Here is a 17,555-nt window from a genome sequence, read left to right on the forward strand (position 1 = left end):
TTTTTCTTGGTATAATGATATAAGAGAGATCAAAAGACCAAGCAGTTCATTGACACAAAGTATTCAGAGCAGAGTGCAGCAGGTCGTGCCACTGCCTTCAGGGATTCTGACCAAATGCTGTCAAAATGCTTATTGTACAGAATACATCGTTTTTCTCCAAATATTCTAGTTTCCCCCCCCAGGCCCAAAGATGCTCTCTTTGAATTAGCTACTTTAAATGATTTCCGGAGTATAGATTAATAGCAAAAAAATAAAAAAAATAGTTGGTAATAGGCATGTCTAAGAAAGAATAATTTACAGAGGAAAATAAAAATAAAGAGGGGTGTAATGGTATGGATTGTATATGCTAATTGGCTCGGACTGGCCCGCCCCCTGATGACACTCTTACCTGGACCCCTCCCCTGGAACCCAGGCCACATTTCCCTTCCCTCTACTTCCCTAGCCTAGATTCGGCCAGTTCAAGTCTTTTGTGCAATAAAGCCTAGTGTTCCCCTCAAGTCTTTGCCATTGCAATTATTGGGGCAACTGAAAATGCCCAACAATTTATTGCACAAAAATTTTAACGACTCCGGTAATGGAGAAGTTGCTGCGTCCCGATCGGCTAGAAGTGGATCCCCAAGTCCTGGGTGCATCGGAGCTCTTCGTGCAGTGGGTCAACTGCTTTAACAACTTCCTGGAGACCGCTGCTGGAGTGGTCGATTCAGACGAAAAGAGGCTAAAGGTCCAACAGTCAAGACTCGGCCAGAGGGCTTTCCAAGCCATCAGAAGCTGCACGACCTACACAGAGGTGATGGCTGAGCTACGGGCAATATACAAGCCCAAGATCAACGAGGTCTACTCCTGTTACCTCCTGGCATTCAGAAAACAGCAGCCTGGTGAGTCAGTTGAAGAGTTTGTTCGAGCCCTGATCGCACTGGGAAAAGACTGTTTGGGGAACCCCCACGGTATCTGTCCAGGACTCTTGCGTGTCAGGGTTGAGGTCGGAGTATATCTGACATCTCCTCGAGGAGGATCAACTCCCACTGAAACGGGCGATCCAACTGGCCAGAACATTAGGGACTGCCCAGTGCCACGCGGAGTCGATCGCGGGCAGAAGCGGGCCTACCCAGTACTCACCACCACAAGGGCAGCCATCCTAGGAATCAGCGTCGGGGATAACTGACCCGACTGCTGCTGCAGTAGTACCGGGATCATTAAGGTGCAACTTCTGCGGGCAGGCAAGAGACCTGCAACGACTCTGCCCTGCAAAAAAAGCTACCTGCTCGGGCTGCAGAAAAAAGGGCTACTTATCAATGTGTCTGCAGGTCCAGAGCCCCATCCCAGAGCAGTGCAGCGTGTATGGCCAAGGAGCTTCCATTGCCAGCCGCGTGTGCAGTAAGGCGAGCGCCATTTTACCCACTCCCGCCGCCATCTTCTGTGCAGCAGCAACCCTCACCAGCGACATCACTTCCACCCCCAATGATGTCACTTCCACCTTCTTCTCCAGTGTTCGCAGCATGGTCAACATGGAGGCCGCCATCTTGGGCTTCAGGCATCCCTACCGACGATGAAGACGACATACCCATCCTGGAACTGATCACCTTGGACCAGGCCAGCCCTCACCCGATCACGAACTCCATGATGCAGATCGAAGTGAATGGACACAAATCGAACTACCTCTTCGATAGAGGCAGTACTGAAAGTTTTATCCACCCAGAGGTGGCCCGTAGACTATTGATCCCCATTTGGCCGATGACCAGGTCCGTGTCGATTATGGCGAAAGATCAGCAGACTTGTATCCAAGGATACTGTGTGGCATCTCTGACGGTGGGGTGGGAGTGTTATAAAGACTTTTTATTGTTGGTCATGCCCTAGCTCTGTGTGCCAATCCTCCTGGGCCTCGACTTCCAGAGTCAGTTCAGGAGTGTGATGATGGCATTTGCGGGGCCCCAACCCCTGCTCACTGTTTATAACCCACAGCTTATGGACCTCACCACCCCCCGCCAAAACCCAACACCCAGCTTTTGGTACCGTCCTGCAGCCTCACCACCCGTCCTGCCCCTCTGTCACTATTTGCAAACCTCGCCCCGGACTGTAAACCGATAGCCTCCAAGAGTAGGCTCTATAGCATGGAATATATGGCGTTCATCCGGGTTGAGGTTCAGCGACTCTTGGCGGAGGGGATCATAGCCCCTAGTTCCAGCCCCTGGAGGGCACAGGTCCTCGTGGTCAGAGTGGCAGGCAAGCCCAGGATGGTGATTGATTATAGTCAAACAATCAACCGCTTCACCCAGTTGGATGCATACCCTCTGCCCCGGATAGCCGACTTGGTAAATAAGGTCGCACAATACAGAGTCTTCTTGACTACTGACCTCAAGTCAGCCTATCATCAACTTCCCCTTCACCCGAGCGACCTGCTCTACATGGGTTTCGAGGCCGATGGCAGACTTTTTCACTTCCTTGGTGTTACTAATGATGTCTCTGCTTTTCAGAGGGTCATGGATCAGATGGTGGAAGAGCACAAGCTGATGGCGACGTTCCCATATCTTGACAATGTCACCATTTGCGGCCACGACCAACGAGACCATGACGCGAACCTCGCTAAGTTATTGTGTACGGAAAAGTCTCTCAACTTGACATACAATAAGGACCAAGTGTGTGTTCAACACAGACCATCTGGCCCTTCTCAGTTGTGTTGTGGCACATGGTGCCATTGCCCCGGACCCCGACCGCATGCAACCCCTAATGGAGCTCCCAGTCCCAAACACCTTAAAAGCACTAAAAAGATGCCTGAGGCTGTTTTCCTATTATGCACAATGGGTGCTCAATTACACCGATAAAGCCCACCCCTTGATTAAGTCCACAACATTCTCGTTATTGGCGGAAGCCCAGCTGCATTCTTCCAGATCCGAGGAGACATTGCAAAGGCCACGACGCATGCCGTAGATGAGTCCGTCCCTTTTCAGGTGAAGGGTGATTCCTCGATTTCACACTGCCCGCCACTCTTAACCAGGTAAGTAGGCCAGTAGCTTTTTTATCCCGCACCCTGCACGGAACTGAGGTATGTCACTCCTCGGTCGAGAAGGAGGCCCAAGCAATCATTGAGGCGGTGCACCACTTGGCGTCATTACCTGGCCGGTAAACATTTTACCTTGCTGACAGACCAGAGGGCCATGGCCTTCATGTTTAATACGAAACAGTGAGGCAAAATCAAGAATGACAAGATTCTTAGGTGGACGATCGAGCTCTCCACCTATGATTACGGCATCTTGTACTGACCAGGTAAACTCAACGATCCCCCAGACACCCTATCCCGTGGGACGTGCACCAGCGCGCATCTTGACCATCTCCAGACCCTCCACAACAGTTTGTGCTACCCCAGAGTCACAAGGTTGTACCATTTCTTCAAGACTCGGAACCTCCCATACTCCGTTGAGGATGTCCAGTCCACGATCAGACGCTGCCAGATCTGTGCTGAATGTAAGCCGCAGTTTTACCGGCCCGAGAAGGCACACCTCATCAAGGCCACCCGCCCCTTTGAATGACTCAGTGTCAATTTCAAGGGCCCCCTACCCACTACAAATAGGAACGCCTACTTCTTGACGGTGGTGGACAAGTTCTCCAGGTTCTCCTCTGCTATTCCCTGCCCGGATATGACCTCGGTGATGATAATTAAGGTACTGCTCAGTATCTTCACCCTGTTCGGGTACCCCAAGTACATCCACAGCGATCAGGGGACCTCATTCATGAGTGAGGAACTGCGACAGTACTTCCTGGCCAGAGGCATAGCCCCCAGCAGGACCACCAGCTATAACCCCAGGGGTAATGGCCAGGTGGAAAGGGAGAATGCCACTGTCTGGAAGGCGGTGCTCCAGGCCCTTAGGTACAAAAATATGCCGGTGTCCCGCTGGCAGGACTTTTTGCCCGAAGCGCTTCACGCCATCTGATTGCTCCTGTGGACCGCGACTAACACAACCCCGCATGAATGTTTGTTTGCTTTCCCCAGGAGATTGGCGAATGGTGCCTCCATTCCTGCTTGGTTGGCAACCCCGGGGCCAGTCCTGCTATGAAGACACACGAGGGGCAATAAGACGGATCCACTGGTGGAAGCAGTAAACCATATGCTTTTGCGAGGTACCCCGATGGCCACGAGGACACTGTGCCTATCCGAGATCTGGCGAGGGCCGGGGATCCCGAAGTCGCACTGTCTGCCACTGCCCACCCCGCGGAGCAGACCACCCCATTACTGGAGGCCGAGCCACCCAGCTCTCCTCTCCAGGAATCGGTCCTCCAGGAGGCATCAAATACCCTTTCCTCCTGGGAGCCCCCAAGCATCACCCCGACCCAGGCTGCTCCTTCTCCTACCCCCCTGCCCCCCCCGGGATCGATTCCCCTCCCAAATAGCAAAGCTCAGACACGCCTGCCCTCTGGCAGTCACGCAGAAGAAGGATGTCGCCGGTGCGGCTAAACCTCTAGGAATTTTTTTTCTGTTTTTCTTTCCTCTCACTCTTCCTCTCTCGTTGTGTAAAAGAGGGGGGGGTTTCTATTTAAAAAGAGGGGGTGAATGTAATGGTATGGATTATATATGCTAATTGGCTCAGGCTGGCCCACCCCCTGATGACACTCTTACCTGGACTCTTCCCCTGGGACCCAGGCCATAAAGGTCAGGCCACCTTTCCCTTCCCTGAACTTCCCTAGTTTGGATCTGGGCCGGCTCAATCTTCTGTGCAATAAAGCCTATCGTTCCCCTCAAGTCTTTGTCATTGCAATTATTGGGGCTACTGATAGTGCCCAACAAGGAAGGAAATAGGAGCAATGGGAATGCATCCTTGGGAACTGACCTGGACCTGATGGACCAAATTATCTCCTTCTGTGTCATTATTAAGCACAATAATATTTATCAACTAAAAGTAATACAGTATATCCCAGCTTCCGCTGTTTCTGCTCTCAGCATTTTGTGTGGTTCGATAAATCAAAGTCTGATCTTACCTTTAAAGTGCAGAGTCCATCCAAGTTCGGCTCACATGTTTGACAAAGTCCATCCAATAATGTTAAAAACTGTGAATTGCTGTATGTGTAGCCATCATTTGAAATCTGTCAAAAAATAATTAAATTGAAGCCATCACACACCTCTCGTTACATCTTACTCACAACGGAAACATCAGTCTAGTCCTAATATAAACCAGTGAACCTTCATCTACAACAAAATATTACCTCTTATTCCTGAAGAATTTATTTCACGCAATAACCTTTGCTGTAGCACCTATTAAATATCTTTGTAAAATCTAATTATACCACTTTCAGGTATTTCCTTTCATTCTCATCACATCTTGCTTCTTTAAAAAATGCTAATAACTTCATAAAATGTAATTTCCATTTCTAAAAAAAAATGTTGATAATGCCCCATTATCTTGATTTTTTTTCTAAATGCATTGCCATGCCTTGTTTAAAACCATTTATTAAGGGTATTATTTCCCCATGACAGATATTAAGCTGAATAAACCCAGTTAGCTGCTTTCTTCATGTTTTCACTTTTTAAAGAGTTACAATAACTGCATTTATTTTCCAATCTCATGGAATCTTCTCTGAATAAGGGAAGTTTAGAAAATTAAAACCAATTAATGACCTTTATCTCAGAACAAAACCATGAGGAGGGTGTCAATCTACAACTCTATAAATATTTGCTCAATATCACTCCCTCAGTGAATAATTTTCCTGAGATTCTCCTTCCTTTCCAATTCCTGAGATTTTACTTGTAACCTTTAGTAAAGAATGATACGAAGTATCTGCTTAATTCATCAGCTATTTCCATTATTAATTATCTTGATTTGTTTTCTACAAGATTAATGTTTACTTTGGAAATATTGTACTTTCTTTTATTATCTTTATATATTACTTAGAAGTATTTGTACTTCTCGCTAGATTTTCCTTGTACTCTTATCATTTATTTTATGATAAATCAATTTGTATTTTTTTGCTGTTTTCTTAGTATTCTGTCCAATTATTTGATCTAGAATCTGTCTTTGCATTTTCAGACATTTTTAAGTTTGATACCACAGTTAACTTTTCATTGATGGTGAAATCCTTCTTTTGGAATTGTTTTTTTACTTAATGCACCTACTCCATTTTAAATTTCCTTTAAAAGACTGTCACTGCATTTCAATTGAAAGTTCTCTTAACCTAATTTGCCAGTGCAGTTTGGCTCATTCTGTTTTCATGCCTCATATTTGCCCTTATTTAAGTTGAAAATGTTAGTCTTGGACCTATTCATCTCCCCCTCTCAAACTGAAGTTAAAACTGAATCATAATATAACTGGATGTTTTCATAATAAAACTAGGAATTAATCCCATCTCATTCCCAAAACCTGGGCCATATAGATTGTTTTCTGGATGGCACTAAAATGTAATTAAGAAGCTATCCCAAAGACCTTTTGAACACTCATTAAGACTACCTTTGTAATTGGATTTTTCTGGTCCATATTTGATGCAAATACAAGTTTGGTGTCATATATACAAGACCAATGTAGAGATGTACAGAAATTCTTACTTAATCCAACCAAATGAGTACACAAGATACACCAACTGCAAAAGGATAGATAAACAAATATTCACAGTTGCAGTTAGTGCAATAAAAAGATGACATTTCAGAAGTGCAGGCAGATCTTTTGGTAGTCCTAGAGGGTTTGAGTAGTGCCATCCAGAAAACAATCTATATGGCCCAGGTTTTGAGCTCTTGAACATGGAGGTACTCAACTTCTGTACTTCTGGCCCCATGATTATAGCCTCTTCAACTGCTTCCAGTATGGATATCATCATTATCTTTGGACAGTAAAATCTGCCTTCCTTGCAGCTCATGGTAAAAATGTGCAGCTCCTTGCGATTCAAAACCAAAACATTGTAATAACACAAATCTTTCCTTCATTGTTCAAGAAGATACATTCCCAAATTGTTCAACAACTTCACACCTGGGAGCATCACTTTCCAAGTGTAATTAGGCTGCAGCTACTGGCCCTGCTGTCATTGCATCTGTGAGCCTTAGATTTTTTTGGTGACTGGGGTCCTAATGGCCCATGATCTCATTGGCTGAGTCCAATGCTCCCTTCAGGTGGAATGTTTCCAAGATCTTGTCACCACTGACGTCAGCAATTCATTTAAAAGTATAGTTCCACAATTGGCTTGATCCAATAGATGCCAATGGATAGATATACACAGCTGTGACTCTTCAATGTGGTAACTTGGCCCATTGTCACTACTGACAAACCAAAGTCTAGCTCACCAACAACATGCATGTTCAAGGACTGAAATCATACCAGATATACAAATAAAATGCCTGCATAGTAAAAGCATAACTTCAATTTCCTTTGGTTGATTGCAGCAAATTAAGGTCAATTATATCTTGGTGAAACAATTATCAATAGCTATCTACAGGATACAAACAAATATCTTTCCCAATTTCTGTTGCTAGATTTTGGGATTAGGGAGGAGCATTCTATCCCCATCTTTGCTTGATGCTTGTTGTGGCTGAAGTAAAGATTCTGAAATTCTGCAAATTCTATCTGCCCTACATGATATCTTTCTGCCAATTTTGCATCTGGGATCCAGTGCTTATAAGCTATAGATATAAATTTATTTTTTTTTTGTTAAAATTAGGTTGTCAAAACTCACAGGCATTTGAGGTAGGACTCATGATTTGGAGCATTACTGTTGCAGAATTCTGCCTCATAAACTTTTGGGTACAAGGGATAAAGGGAGCTACAGTGCTGTCTCCTCCAAGAATTATCAAAGATAAATCCTGTGCCCAGGCCCTGAGAGAATGAAGTTGTGGATTTGCATTTGTTAATTGCAGTTTACTCTCACATTCATAAACCTATAGTTTGTATCAAAACATTGCTGCCATCAGGGGATCACTTAAAAAAAAATCCCAATACTTTTCCGTGCCCTCTTTCGAAAGGTAGCAATGAGAAGAGGGTGTGATTAAGGGAGATGGATCGTGTATGAGGTTAGTAAAGTAAAAAGCACAATGCTGGAGAAAGCAGAGTCCTTTATAGAGCAAAGATAATACATAACCAACATTTTGGCCTTGAGCCCTTCATTAAGGTATGGAAAAATGTTGGCAGGAGCTCAAATTAAAAGGTATGGGGGGAGCAGGAGACAATAGGTGGAGAAGGGAGGGAGGGCACAGCAGCAAGAATGGGGAGGAAGGATGGTTAGGCGAATAGAGAGGGAAGGGGGTGAAGAGCTATGGGAAGGGAGGTGGAATGGGAAAGGAGAGCGAGTTAGTAGAAACTGGAGAAGTCAATGTTAATGCCATCCAGTTGGAGAGTGCCCAGATGGAAACTCAGATGTTGTTCTTCAAATATACAGGTGCCCTTGGTGGGATAGCACACGAGGCCTTGAACAGGAATGGGAGTGGGATGCAGAACTGAAATGGTTGGCCACTGGAAGGTCCCTGTCACTGATGAGGTCAGAGTGAAAGTGCTCAGCGAAGTGATCCCAGTCTCTCTGATGTATTATAGAGAAGGTCATAAAAGGAGCACAGGATGCAATAAATTAATCCTGTCAGAGTTTGGCTGCCTTCCAATAACCCGAAAAAGGCAGAGGCTAACAGTAAAAGGGGAATTAGTGGATGGAACCAGCTAATGGGAATTTAGAAAGTGCAAAGATATATAGGAAATTAGGGAAAGAAGTTTCGTGATCAGCAACATTAAATGGGTAACTATAGGAGGAAAGCAGTAAATGGAGAAATGGGGAAGGGCTAAATAGGAATTGGATTGATTTTGAAATTGAGGAGGGGGAGGCGAGCTTACAGACAATACAAATTTGAGTTTAGAAAGATGCGAGAGGAATCTTATAGAGACATTAAAAATTATGAAAGAATTAAATAAAATAGTAGAGGTGTTGTTTCCATTGGCAGGTGTGACAGAGTTTATAGATATGTTTTTGGGAGATAAATTTAGAAAGCTTTGTTAGATTAGGTCACATACAAACGCTAAAACAGATCTTATTTGAAATACTGGAGCTAGACATAACGGGGCTTCAGAGCTTTTGCAAGAGCTTTGAAGAGTGCTCAAGAGACTTCACTAGTGGATTATTGTTTACAAAAGGCAACAGATGAAAGAACATGTTGGAGCCACTGCTGTCTGGAAGAGAGCTTCCTGTTCTAAGAGGGTCATGTGGTTTTGCAAGTATAGAGAGTCAAACAGGCTTTCTCTCAGAACAATAGACAGAGATCACTTGTACAGTGTAACAGCCAGCAGACAGCAGCTGGAACTGGAACAGAACAAGTTGGCAAGCTGATGGAAAGCTCCATTTTCTGAAGACAGCCTGGTCAAAGCCCTTGTGGTTCATTCAAGAGGAGAGGACTGGCTGTCTAATATTTCACTTGAAATAAGAAAAAAAATGGAACTCTGTGGTAACCTGAAAGAAAGAGGTTATCATCTGGAGAACACTGAAGGGTTAAGTTTTGTCAGCAAGACACTGAAGTGGCTGATGGAAATACATCAGTTGTGGATGTCCTGGTGTCATCGTACAACAAATCTCTCTCTGAAAACCGACAACAATCTTCCTGACTATAACCATTTATATTTCAAGCACCAAAGCCTGGAGAATTTTATAAATGTTAAATTCTGTGCACTGTATAAGAATTGCCTGCAACCAGTGAACTTGGAGGAATGAGAAGTGAGATTGGAGTGTGAACCAAAGAACTTTACTGAACTTATACAGACATAACATACATGTGAGCTTAGAATTAGAAGGGGGTTAAGTTAGGTTAAGTAAGTTAATAGTGATAAGTTAAAGTGTGATTCTGTTTTCATGTTTAAAGATAATTAAAAGCAACTTTTGTTTAAGTAACTATTTATCTTGGTGAATATCTGTGGCTGCTGGGTTTTGGGGTCCTCTGGACTCGTAACACAGGTGAGAGCTGAACTTGAGAACCTTGCCTCAAAGTTCGGGAGACAAGGAGGAACTGCTTCTCCCAGGTATGAATATGTGGGATTCTCTGCCCAAGGAAGTGGTACACTCTGCCTTATGGAATGTATTTAAGACATAGATAGATTTTTCAAGTGTAAGGGAATTTTCACAACCAGATTAGCCATAATCCTATTGAATGGCAGAGCAAACTCATTTCTGCTCCCATTTCTTACATTCTTGATGCAGCTCTTGATCCAAAGTGCCACTTATCCCTTTGCCCTCCATGGGTGCTGCCTGAACTGTTGAGTTCCTCTAGCATTTTGCTCCAGATTACAGGATCTGTAGTCTCTTGGGTCTCTGAAGTGACATGTCACCAAGTCCCCCACTGAAAAAAAAGTATCTGTCTGTTTTAGTTTACAAGTGGCCTTGAGGCATTAAGCTTTCTCTGGGATGTTGTCCTTATGCAGACCCTGAGAAGTGATGAGAGACCTTTCCAAGAGTTTGGCTGGGACTCTATTGAGAAAACCATTTCTCTTTGAGTTTAGTTGTTTGACGAGACTCCAGCCATGAATTATTTGCATCACAAAGCCAGCTGGCCTGGACTATACTGGCTTCAGCTGAGATGCAGCTGTGTGCAGCCAGGCCATCTGGCTGATTAATCACACTTTTTTTCAAATCCCACAACATAAAATACCAGAGCACTGCTAGAGTTTGCACAGCCCATGTGATGCACTGTCTGCAAACAAGCTAGGCAACCAGGGCTGGATTTGCATTTCATTCAGAAAACAGACAATGACAAAACAAAATTTAGGTTTATTTAAAACTCCTGCTCAGGGCTGAGGCATGATTACAGTGGCAAACATAAATGGATGATAGCCTCCTTTGCTGTGAATTTCATAAAAGTGAAACTGAGCTTGGGCTCATCCCTCTCTCTTCCTACTTTCTCATCTTACAATACATAAACATGCTGGAGATCCTCAGCAGGTCACGAATATCCACAGGAGTCCTCCTCCCCCCTGACCCCCCCTCCCATTTTGTACACTTGCTGAGTTTCACAACATATTTGTGTCTTCCTATGGATATAGTGTGACCTGTTGAGTTCCTCCAGCATATTTCTGTATTACACTTGACTAGCATCTGCAGACTTTCTTCTTTAAATGCTTTCTCATCTCAGTTGTTACTGTTCAGCCTTCAGCTGAGCTAAAGAAGGTCCAGAAAAGATTCACAAGGGCTTGAGTGTGGATAAGCTGAGAATTCCCCCCCCCCACCCCCCACCTGGAATGACCTTATGGATGTATATAAATTCATGAGGGACAAGGAGGCAGTCAGTCTTTTTCTCTGAATAGGGGTGTATAAAATTATAGGGCATAGGTTTAAGATGAAGGGTGAAGATTTAATGAGGTTCTACGGGCAACATTTTCCACACAGATGGGTGATGTATGAAACAAGAAGCCAGAGGAAGTGGGAGAACAGCTTACAGTTGAAATGGTTATGACATTTGGACAGTTACAGAAATTGTAAGAGTTTAGAAAGTTAAGGGCCAAATGCAATCAAATGCGACCACCTCAGGTTGAGTTGGGACAATATGAGGATACGACCACCAGCCTACTGCAGGGGGTAATATCTGTACCTGCACGAAGACCACCTAAGGGGCTGACTCCACCTGGCCAGTCACACAGGGAGTCACCAAGGCATGAACTGGTGTTCAGACTTTTACTGGAATAAAGCCTGTTATAGAGTTTTTCGAGTTTATGCTTGCCTGCTGCTACCTCAGTACACCACAATTTATTCCAGTAAAAATTTTAAAGAGCAACCATGGAGAAGTTTCTGATGATCGGGAGCCTGGAGATTGACCCCTCACATCCAGATGCCCAGGCACGCTTCGAGATCTGGAGGCACGTGATTGAGGCGAACATCCTAACACAGGCTGAGGTGATCACCACCAACCAGAAACAGTTCATGGTGCTCTGCACCAAGCTGGGCCCACAAGCTTTCCAGGCCATCAAAGATTGCACAGACTACGAACCTGCAATGGCCAACCTGGAGAGCATGTACAAGCCCCCGACAAACGTGGTCTACGCCCAGTATTTGCTCAGCATCAGGTCTCAGCAACCAGGTGAGACGGCAGATGCCTATCTGGGGGCCCCTGCATGAGCTCACCCGCCCGTCCCTGGCCAAGGCCAGGGTGACAGAGGGAAAGTAGAGCGATTGACCTGGGATGACTGTGTGCAAGGGCTGCGCTAGAGGAGCGCCCGACAGAAGCTGCTAGAGGAAAATATCACCTAACTTGCCAGGACAATGGAGGTAGTCCGCTCCCTGGAGGCTGAAGCTCATCATGCTGAGGCCTTCGATGCCCGACTCCCCAAATCTCCGGTCTGGCAGATGCCCTTGCCGAAGAGCCCTATACCTGCTGCCAGTGCCACACGTCCCTGTAAGTATTGCGGGTCCCAGTGTGAGTAAGACAGGTGATCCCGCAAAGGCTGTCCAGTGAGGAACTCGTTCGGCTCCCACTGAGGGAAGAAAGGCCACTATGCGAAGGAGTGCCTTTCCAGGCCTGTCAGGAGTTCAGCAGCCCTCCACGACCAGCTGTGAACCCTCCTGAACATCGCCACATAAGAAGACTGAGCAACTATCACTCGCCCCACCACTTCCGCACGCACCACTGATGTCACTTCTGGCCCAGCCTCCAACTGGTGGCTGCAATGTGCTCGCCCCAGGCGCCACCACCTTCCTCCGGACAATTTCTGCCCGCAATGAAGACATCATTTGAACCAGTACCAAAAACACCAGTTCCGCTCGATCAGGAGATGTCACTTCCAGCTTCACTGCCAGTCAAGTCACCCGACTGCACTGACGCCACATGCGTCCACTGGGCATCGCCATCTTGGGCCAGCCAGGCCCTGACGGCATGAAGTAGTCAACATGAGCGCATACTCGATCGCCCACCCGACGCACCTCACGCCTGGGAAGGAAACCGCTGCCTGCTATTCATCTCATCCATTGTGGAGCAGCAACTCAGACCCCAAGATGGTCCAAGCATCCACCACCTTAAAAGGGACATTGCCCATGGACGCAGGCACTCAGTGATGGACATCGCTGTCAATGGGAAGCCAACCACAACTACACCTACTTCAGATACCCCAGTGGCCGTGAGGACACTGTCTCGACCAGGGATCTGGCACCAGCAGTGGCCCCACCCACCAGCATCACGACTACCTGACCCAATCTCCCCACCCAGGATCCAGGGCCCGACCCCCTCCCTCCGCCCCTCCAGCAAACCCCACTCCTGGCACACCATACCTCACCCGGCCACCCTCCCTGCAGATAGTCGTGCAGATAAACACCACGCTGCCCACAGCGACACCTGCCATGGCTATGCTGGACCCAGCCAACCCTCAGATAACAACCACACTCCTCGCCGACATTTGACCAGGAGCCAACCCTGCAATGGTCCCAGAAACCTCGACAGCCGCCAGACCATCTAAATACCATCCGGCACCGTTTTCACTACCCCACCCCCGCAGAACAATTTGAAAGGGGTGAATGTGGTGATACAACCACCAGCCTACTGCAGGGGGTGATCTCTGTACCTGCAGAAAGACCACCTAAGGGGCTGACTCCACCTGGCCAGCTGTCAATCAGCCAACCTGAATATAAACCTGAGCTGGCCCCTCCTGAGCCAGTCACACAGGGAGCCACCAAGGCATGAATGGGTGTTCAGATTGTACAGTCTTTCGAGTTTGTGCTTGCCTGCTGCTACCTCAGCACACCACAGGTTGCTTAAGTCCTGTCTAACTAACTCTGTGACTCTTACCAGTCAATCCATGATAGGAATCAACAATATTGAAAGAAGCACAAAGTAGTTTGGCAACAGTAAAATGTTATCAACATCATGAAGAAGTGGATGATCCCTTTTATTAACACTGCTGCAGAGTCCATGTTCTTTGCCACATTATATTTTGCAGAATTTGTCACATCCTTTTAAATGTAAAAGGTACTATACTTTACAAAAGCATCCCGTAATGTGCAGGACTCTAAATATTACCAGAGCACTTCTACTATGTCTGACACTTTAGCCAAATCATCCATTGGGAGACTTATTCAATATAATAGGCCACATAACTCCAGTATGGATAGAGTCCTTGAAATTTTGTAATATGGGGAGCAAATAATTGAATTTCACAACATTGAATGGAGGAGAAACAGTGTAGTATTTTGATTGCAAATTATAGACCACCAATGCATTCAATTTCACTTTACTCATTAGCCTGCCTCATATTTAGAATTCAGCTGTTTCAAAACATTCCATTTACTTGAATGTACCGAATGTATGGCACAAAAACACTGCACAATTACATTTCCAATCCACATTCAACAATTTTATAGTTCAAGAAGTGTTGACCAATACTTCTTCAGTTGGCAAAACAGTCATATTTCCACTTTGAATGTGTTTGATGTTGTTAATATTTGATTGGGATTTATTACATGATAATCAATTCATTAAATTTACTCTTATTTCGTCGTGGAAACAACTTCAACCTGAATTCTGATAACAAGGATTGTGCAGAAATAGTAGGACCATAAATCATCAGAACAGCTTTCAGAAAAATAGCAAGATCAAAAATACATCACAATTTTACCGGATGCAACTATTATTAAGTGAATGACATTCTGGACAAAATTATTTGATTCCATTTTTACATCACTGGTGAAGATGGTACTAGATTTCATGGGATAAAAATGAAAGGTAAGGAAACTAAGTGGTGGAATATGCAGTACTTATAAATGACATGGGAGAAGTGAAAGTTAATTCAAAACATACAATTATTCTGGACTTAAGAAACTGAATAGGTGAAAGGATGTTTGCAACACACTAGTTGAACATTTATCAGAATTCAGTTCCATCACACTTTTTAAAAGCAAATCATTTATACTTTTAACACATCATACCTTGACCTGCCATCTTGCAATTGGTTTGGCATCAATGCGGACAATGTTTTCAAATGGTTGGCCATTCTCAAATGGAATCAGGCAGTCCATAGCTTGACTACTCAAGAAATTAGCCTTCGTCAGCTGTGACATAGTTGGAATCCATTCATCATTGATATTCTGCACTCAATTAGATAAAGAAAATCAAAATAAATAACACCAATTCTTTTTAAACAACAAAAAAAAAGAGAAAATTTAGTTTTCAGAGCTATATTTTGCCCTCTAGAAGTGAAAATGTTTGTAGTTCTTTCTATTTTAGGAGTGGATTAATATACTGTTGTAGGGAGCCATCCTACTTCAGGTGGAGAATCACAGACTAAATTATAGGATGCATTAATTGAACTGTTGCATAACTAACAAGGCTGGATCAAAACTATTCCCACACACAGAAATCATCTATCAATTTTTTTTTGTTTTGTTATCTCTTTAATATGATGTGATTCCAAGAATTTTTATCAATAGTGGACAACTTTCATAATTGTTAATAGATCCCATTAGTATTCAAACTGTGTGCATATATGTTTTGTCAGAGAAGGTCAATTCCCTTATTTATGATGTTAGCTTTTTTGCTATATCCCCTTGTACAATAATATCCTCAATTGATGTTGCTTGAAGAAGGGCCAGTCTGCGACTCACTGGTGTTGCCATTGCAATGACTACATTCATATGTGACTGACAGCTCAGGGAAATTAGTTATTAGTTTAGGTTTGATTGTAATCTGGGAGGGGAGCAAGGCCCCAAGTTTCCAGATATGGTCAAGTTCTTAAACACTCACATTCTTCACAAATTATTATAGCTGTTCTAGAAGTGTGGACTTTTATAAGTTCTTAGCTCTATTTTTTTAAAGTCAAGCAGGGCTACACTGACAGATAAAGCCTGGATAAAATACAAGAGCTGTGAGCATCCTTGCATTTCAATGGGGACTGCTGGAATCTGCAAAGGCAAGGAGACATGGCCTTTCATTGATTTTGTCTGGACCAGAATGCAGTACAGAACAATACCAAAGAATAACTCACCAAGGAATCAAGCAGGAAATTCATTGGAAATGTCTTTATTTGAAAAATTATGATAATATGTAATTTATAAGTTTAGTGAGTTGATGAAGTGAACATTTTGATCTATTTAAGGTGATACAGGATATGTATGCAAGTGAGAATAGAGACTATATAGTTAGGTTCCAATGAGGAAAGAGTGAGGAAACATGACGAGAGTATAAATGCCAGAATGAACTGTTATTCCCAATGAGGTGAGGTGACATAGCTAGTTCGGAGGATGAAAGAAGCATGCACAAGGTTTATGAACCAAAAGTCAGGGCTCATGAGAAGCCAGGAAGGAATTTAAGAAAGGAGTTAAGAGACCTTGAAGGGGGCTTGAGATGGCCTTGGCAAGCAGGATTAAGAAGAACCTAAAGGCAATCTATAAATACAAAGAACAGAAGGATGGCTAGAGTGAAGGGAGGGCCACTTAAAAGATCTGAAGGCAGATGAAGTAGGGGAGACCCTAAACCTGCTTCAGTGTTCACCAGAGAAAGAGAACTTGGTCAAAGTGAGGACAGCATAGAAAAGACTAATATGCTCAAGCATGTTGAGGTCAAGAAAGAGGAAGTGCTGGATCTTCTTAAAAAACATTTGGATTGATATGTCCTTGGGACTGGATGAGATATACCCCAGGTTACTACAGGAAGCAAGGGAAGAGATTACTTGGGCATTGCCTCCTCCTGGTCGCAGGGGAGGTACCGGAGAATTGGAGAATGAAAATACAGACCCCTTGTTTAAAAGAGGAAAGAGGGAACATCCTGGGAATTATAAGCCAGTGGATCTTGCGTCAGTGGTAGGAAAACCTTTGGACATGATTTTTGAGCATCTGGAGAAGCATAGTCTTCCTAGGGATAGACAGCACGGCTTTGTGAAAGCAGATTGTGGCTCATAAGCCCCAGAGATTTTTTGAGGAAGTGACAAAAGAAATTGAAGAGCAGTAGATGTGCAGTACAAGGATTTTCAAAAGGTATTTGACAAAGTGTTCCGATGGTAGATTAATTCACAAGGTCATGAGGCATCAAATACATGGAACCTTGGCTGTGTAGATTCAGAATTGACTTCCCTGTAGAAAGCAGAGGGTGGTAGAAGATGGAATGTCCCATCACTAGAAGGTCAGCTTCTAGTGGATTTGCCCTGGGATCTATTCTAGGAAATCTGCTCGTTGTGATTTTTATAAATGACCTCAACAAAAAAATGGATCAACAAGTTTCCAGATGACACAAAGGTTGGTCGTGCTGTGGATAGTGTTGAAGGTTGTCGTGGGTGGTAACTGGATATAGACCAGATGCAGAGATGGGCAGAGAAATGGCAGATGAAGTTCAATCTAGATGTGTGTGAAGTGATTCATTTTAGACATTTGAAATTCAAGGTGGAGTACATGGCAGAATTCTTAATAGTGTGGATATGGGACATTGGGGTCAAAATCCATAGATATCCCAAGGTTGCCACATAGGTTAATAAGATAATTAAAAAGTTTTATGATATGCTGGCCTTCAAAACTCTGGTTAGTCCATACTTGGAATATTGTGTTCATTTCTAGTCACGTCATTACAGGAGGCTTTGGATAGGGTGCAGAAGAGATTTATCAGGATGTTGTCTGGATTAGAAAATGACATCTTATGAGGCAAGCTTAATAGA

The 17,555-nt window shown here is 44.2% G+C and overlaps 1 protein-coding gene across 1 annotated transcript in view; it reads right to left on the reverse strand.

The window, feature by feature from the left end:
* Window positions 1-17,555, reverse strand: part of vwde (von Willebrand factor D and EGF domains) — a 223,544-nt gene that overhangs the window by 125,175 nt on the left and 80,814 nt on the right. The window contains 2 exon segments of the mRNA XM_069929982.1: window positions 4,969-5,073; window positions 14,842-15,000. Of these exon segments, the coding sequence (XP_069786083.1) occupies window positions 4,969-5,073; window positions 14,842-15,000 (264 nt within the window).

The sequence above is a fragment of the Narcine bancroftii genome, chromosome 1 (assembly GCF_036971445.1).
Source record: "Narcine bancroftii isolate sNarBan1 chromosome 1, sNarBan1.hap1, whole genome shotgun sequence".
In the NCBI taxonomy this organism is placed as follows: domain Eukaryota; kingdom Metazoa; phylum Chordata; class Chondrichthyes; order Torpediniformes; family Narcinidae; genus Narcine; species Narcine bancroftii.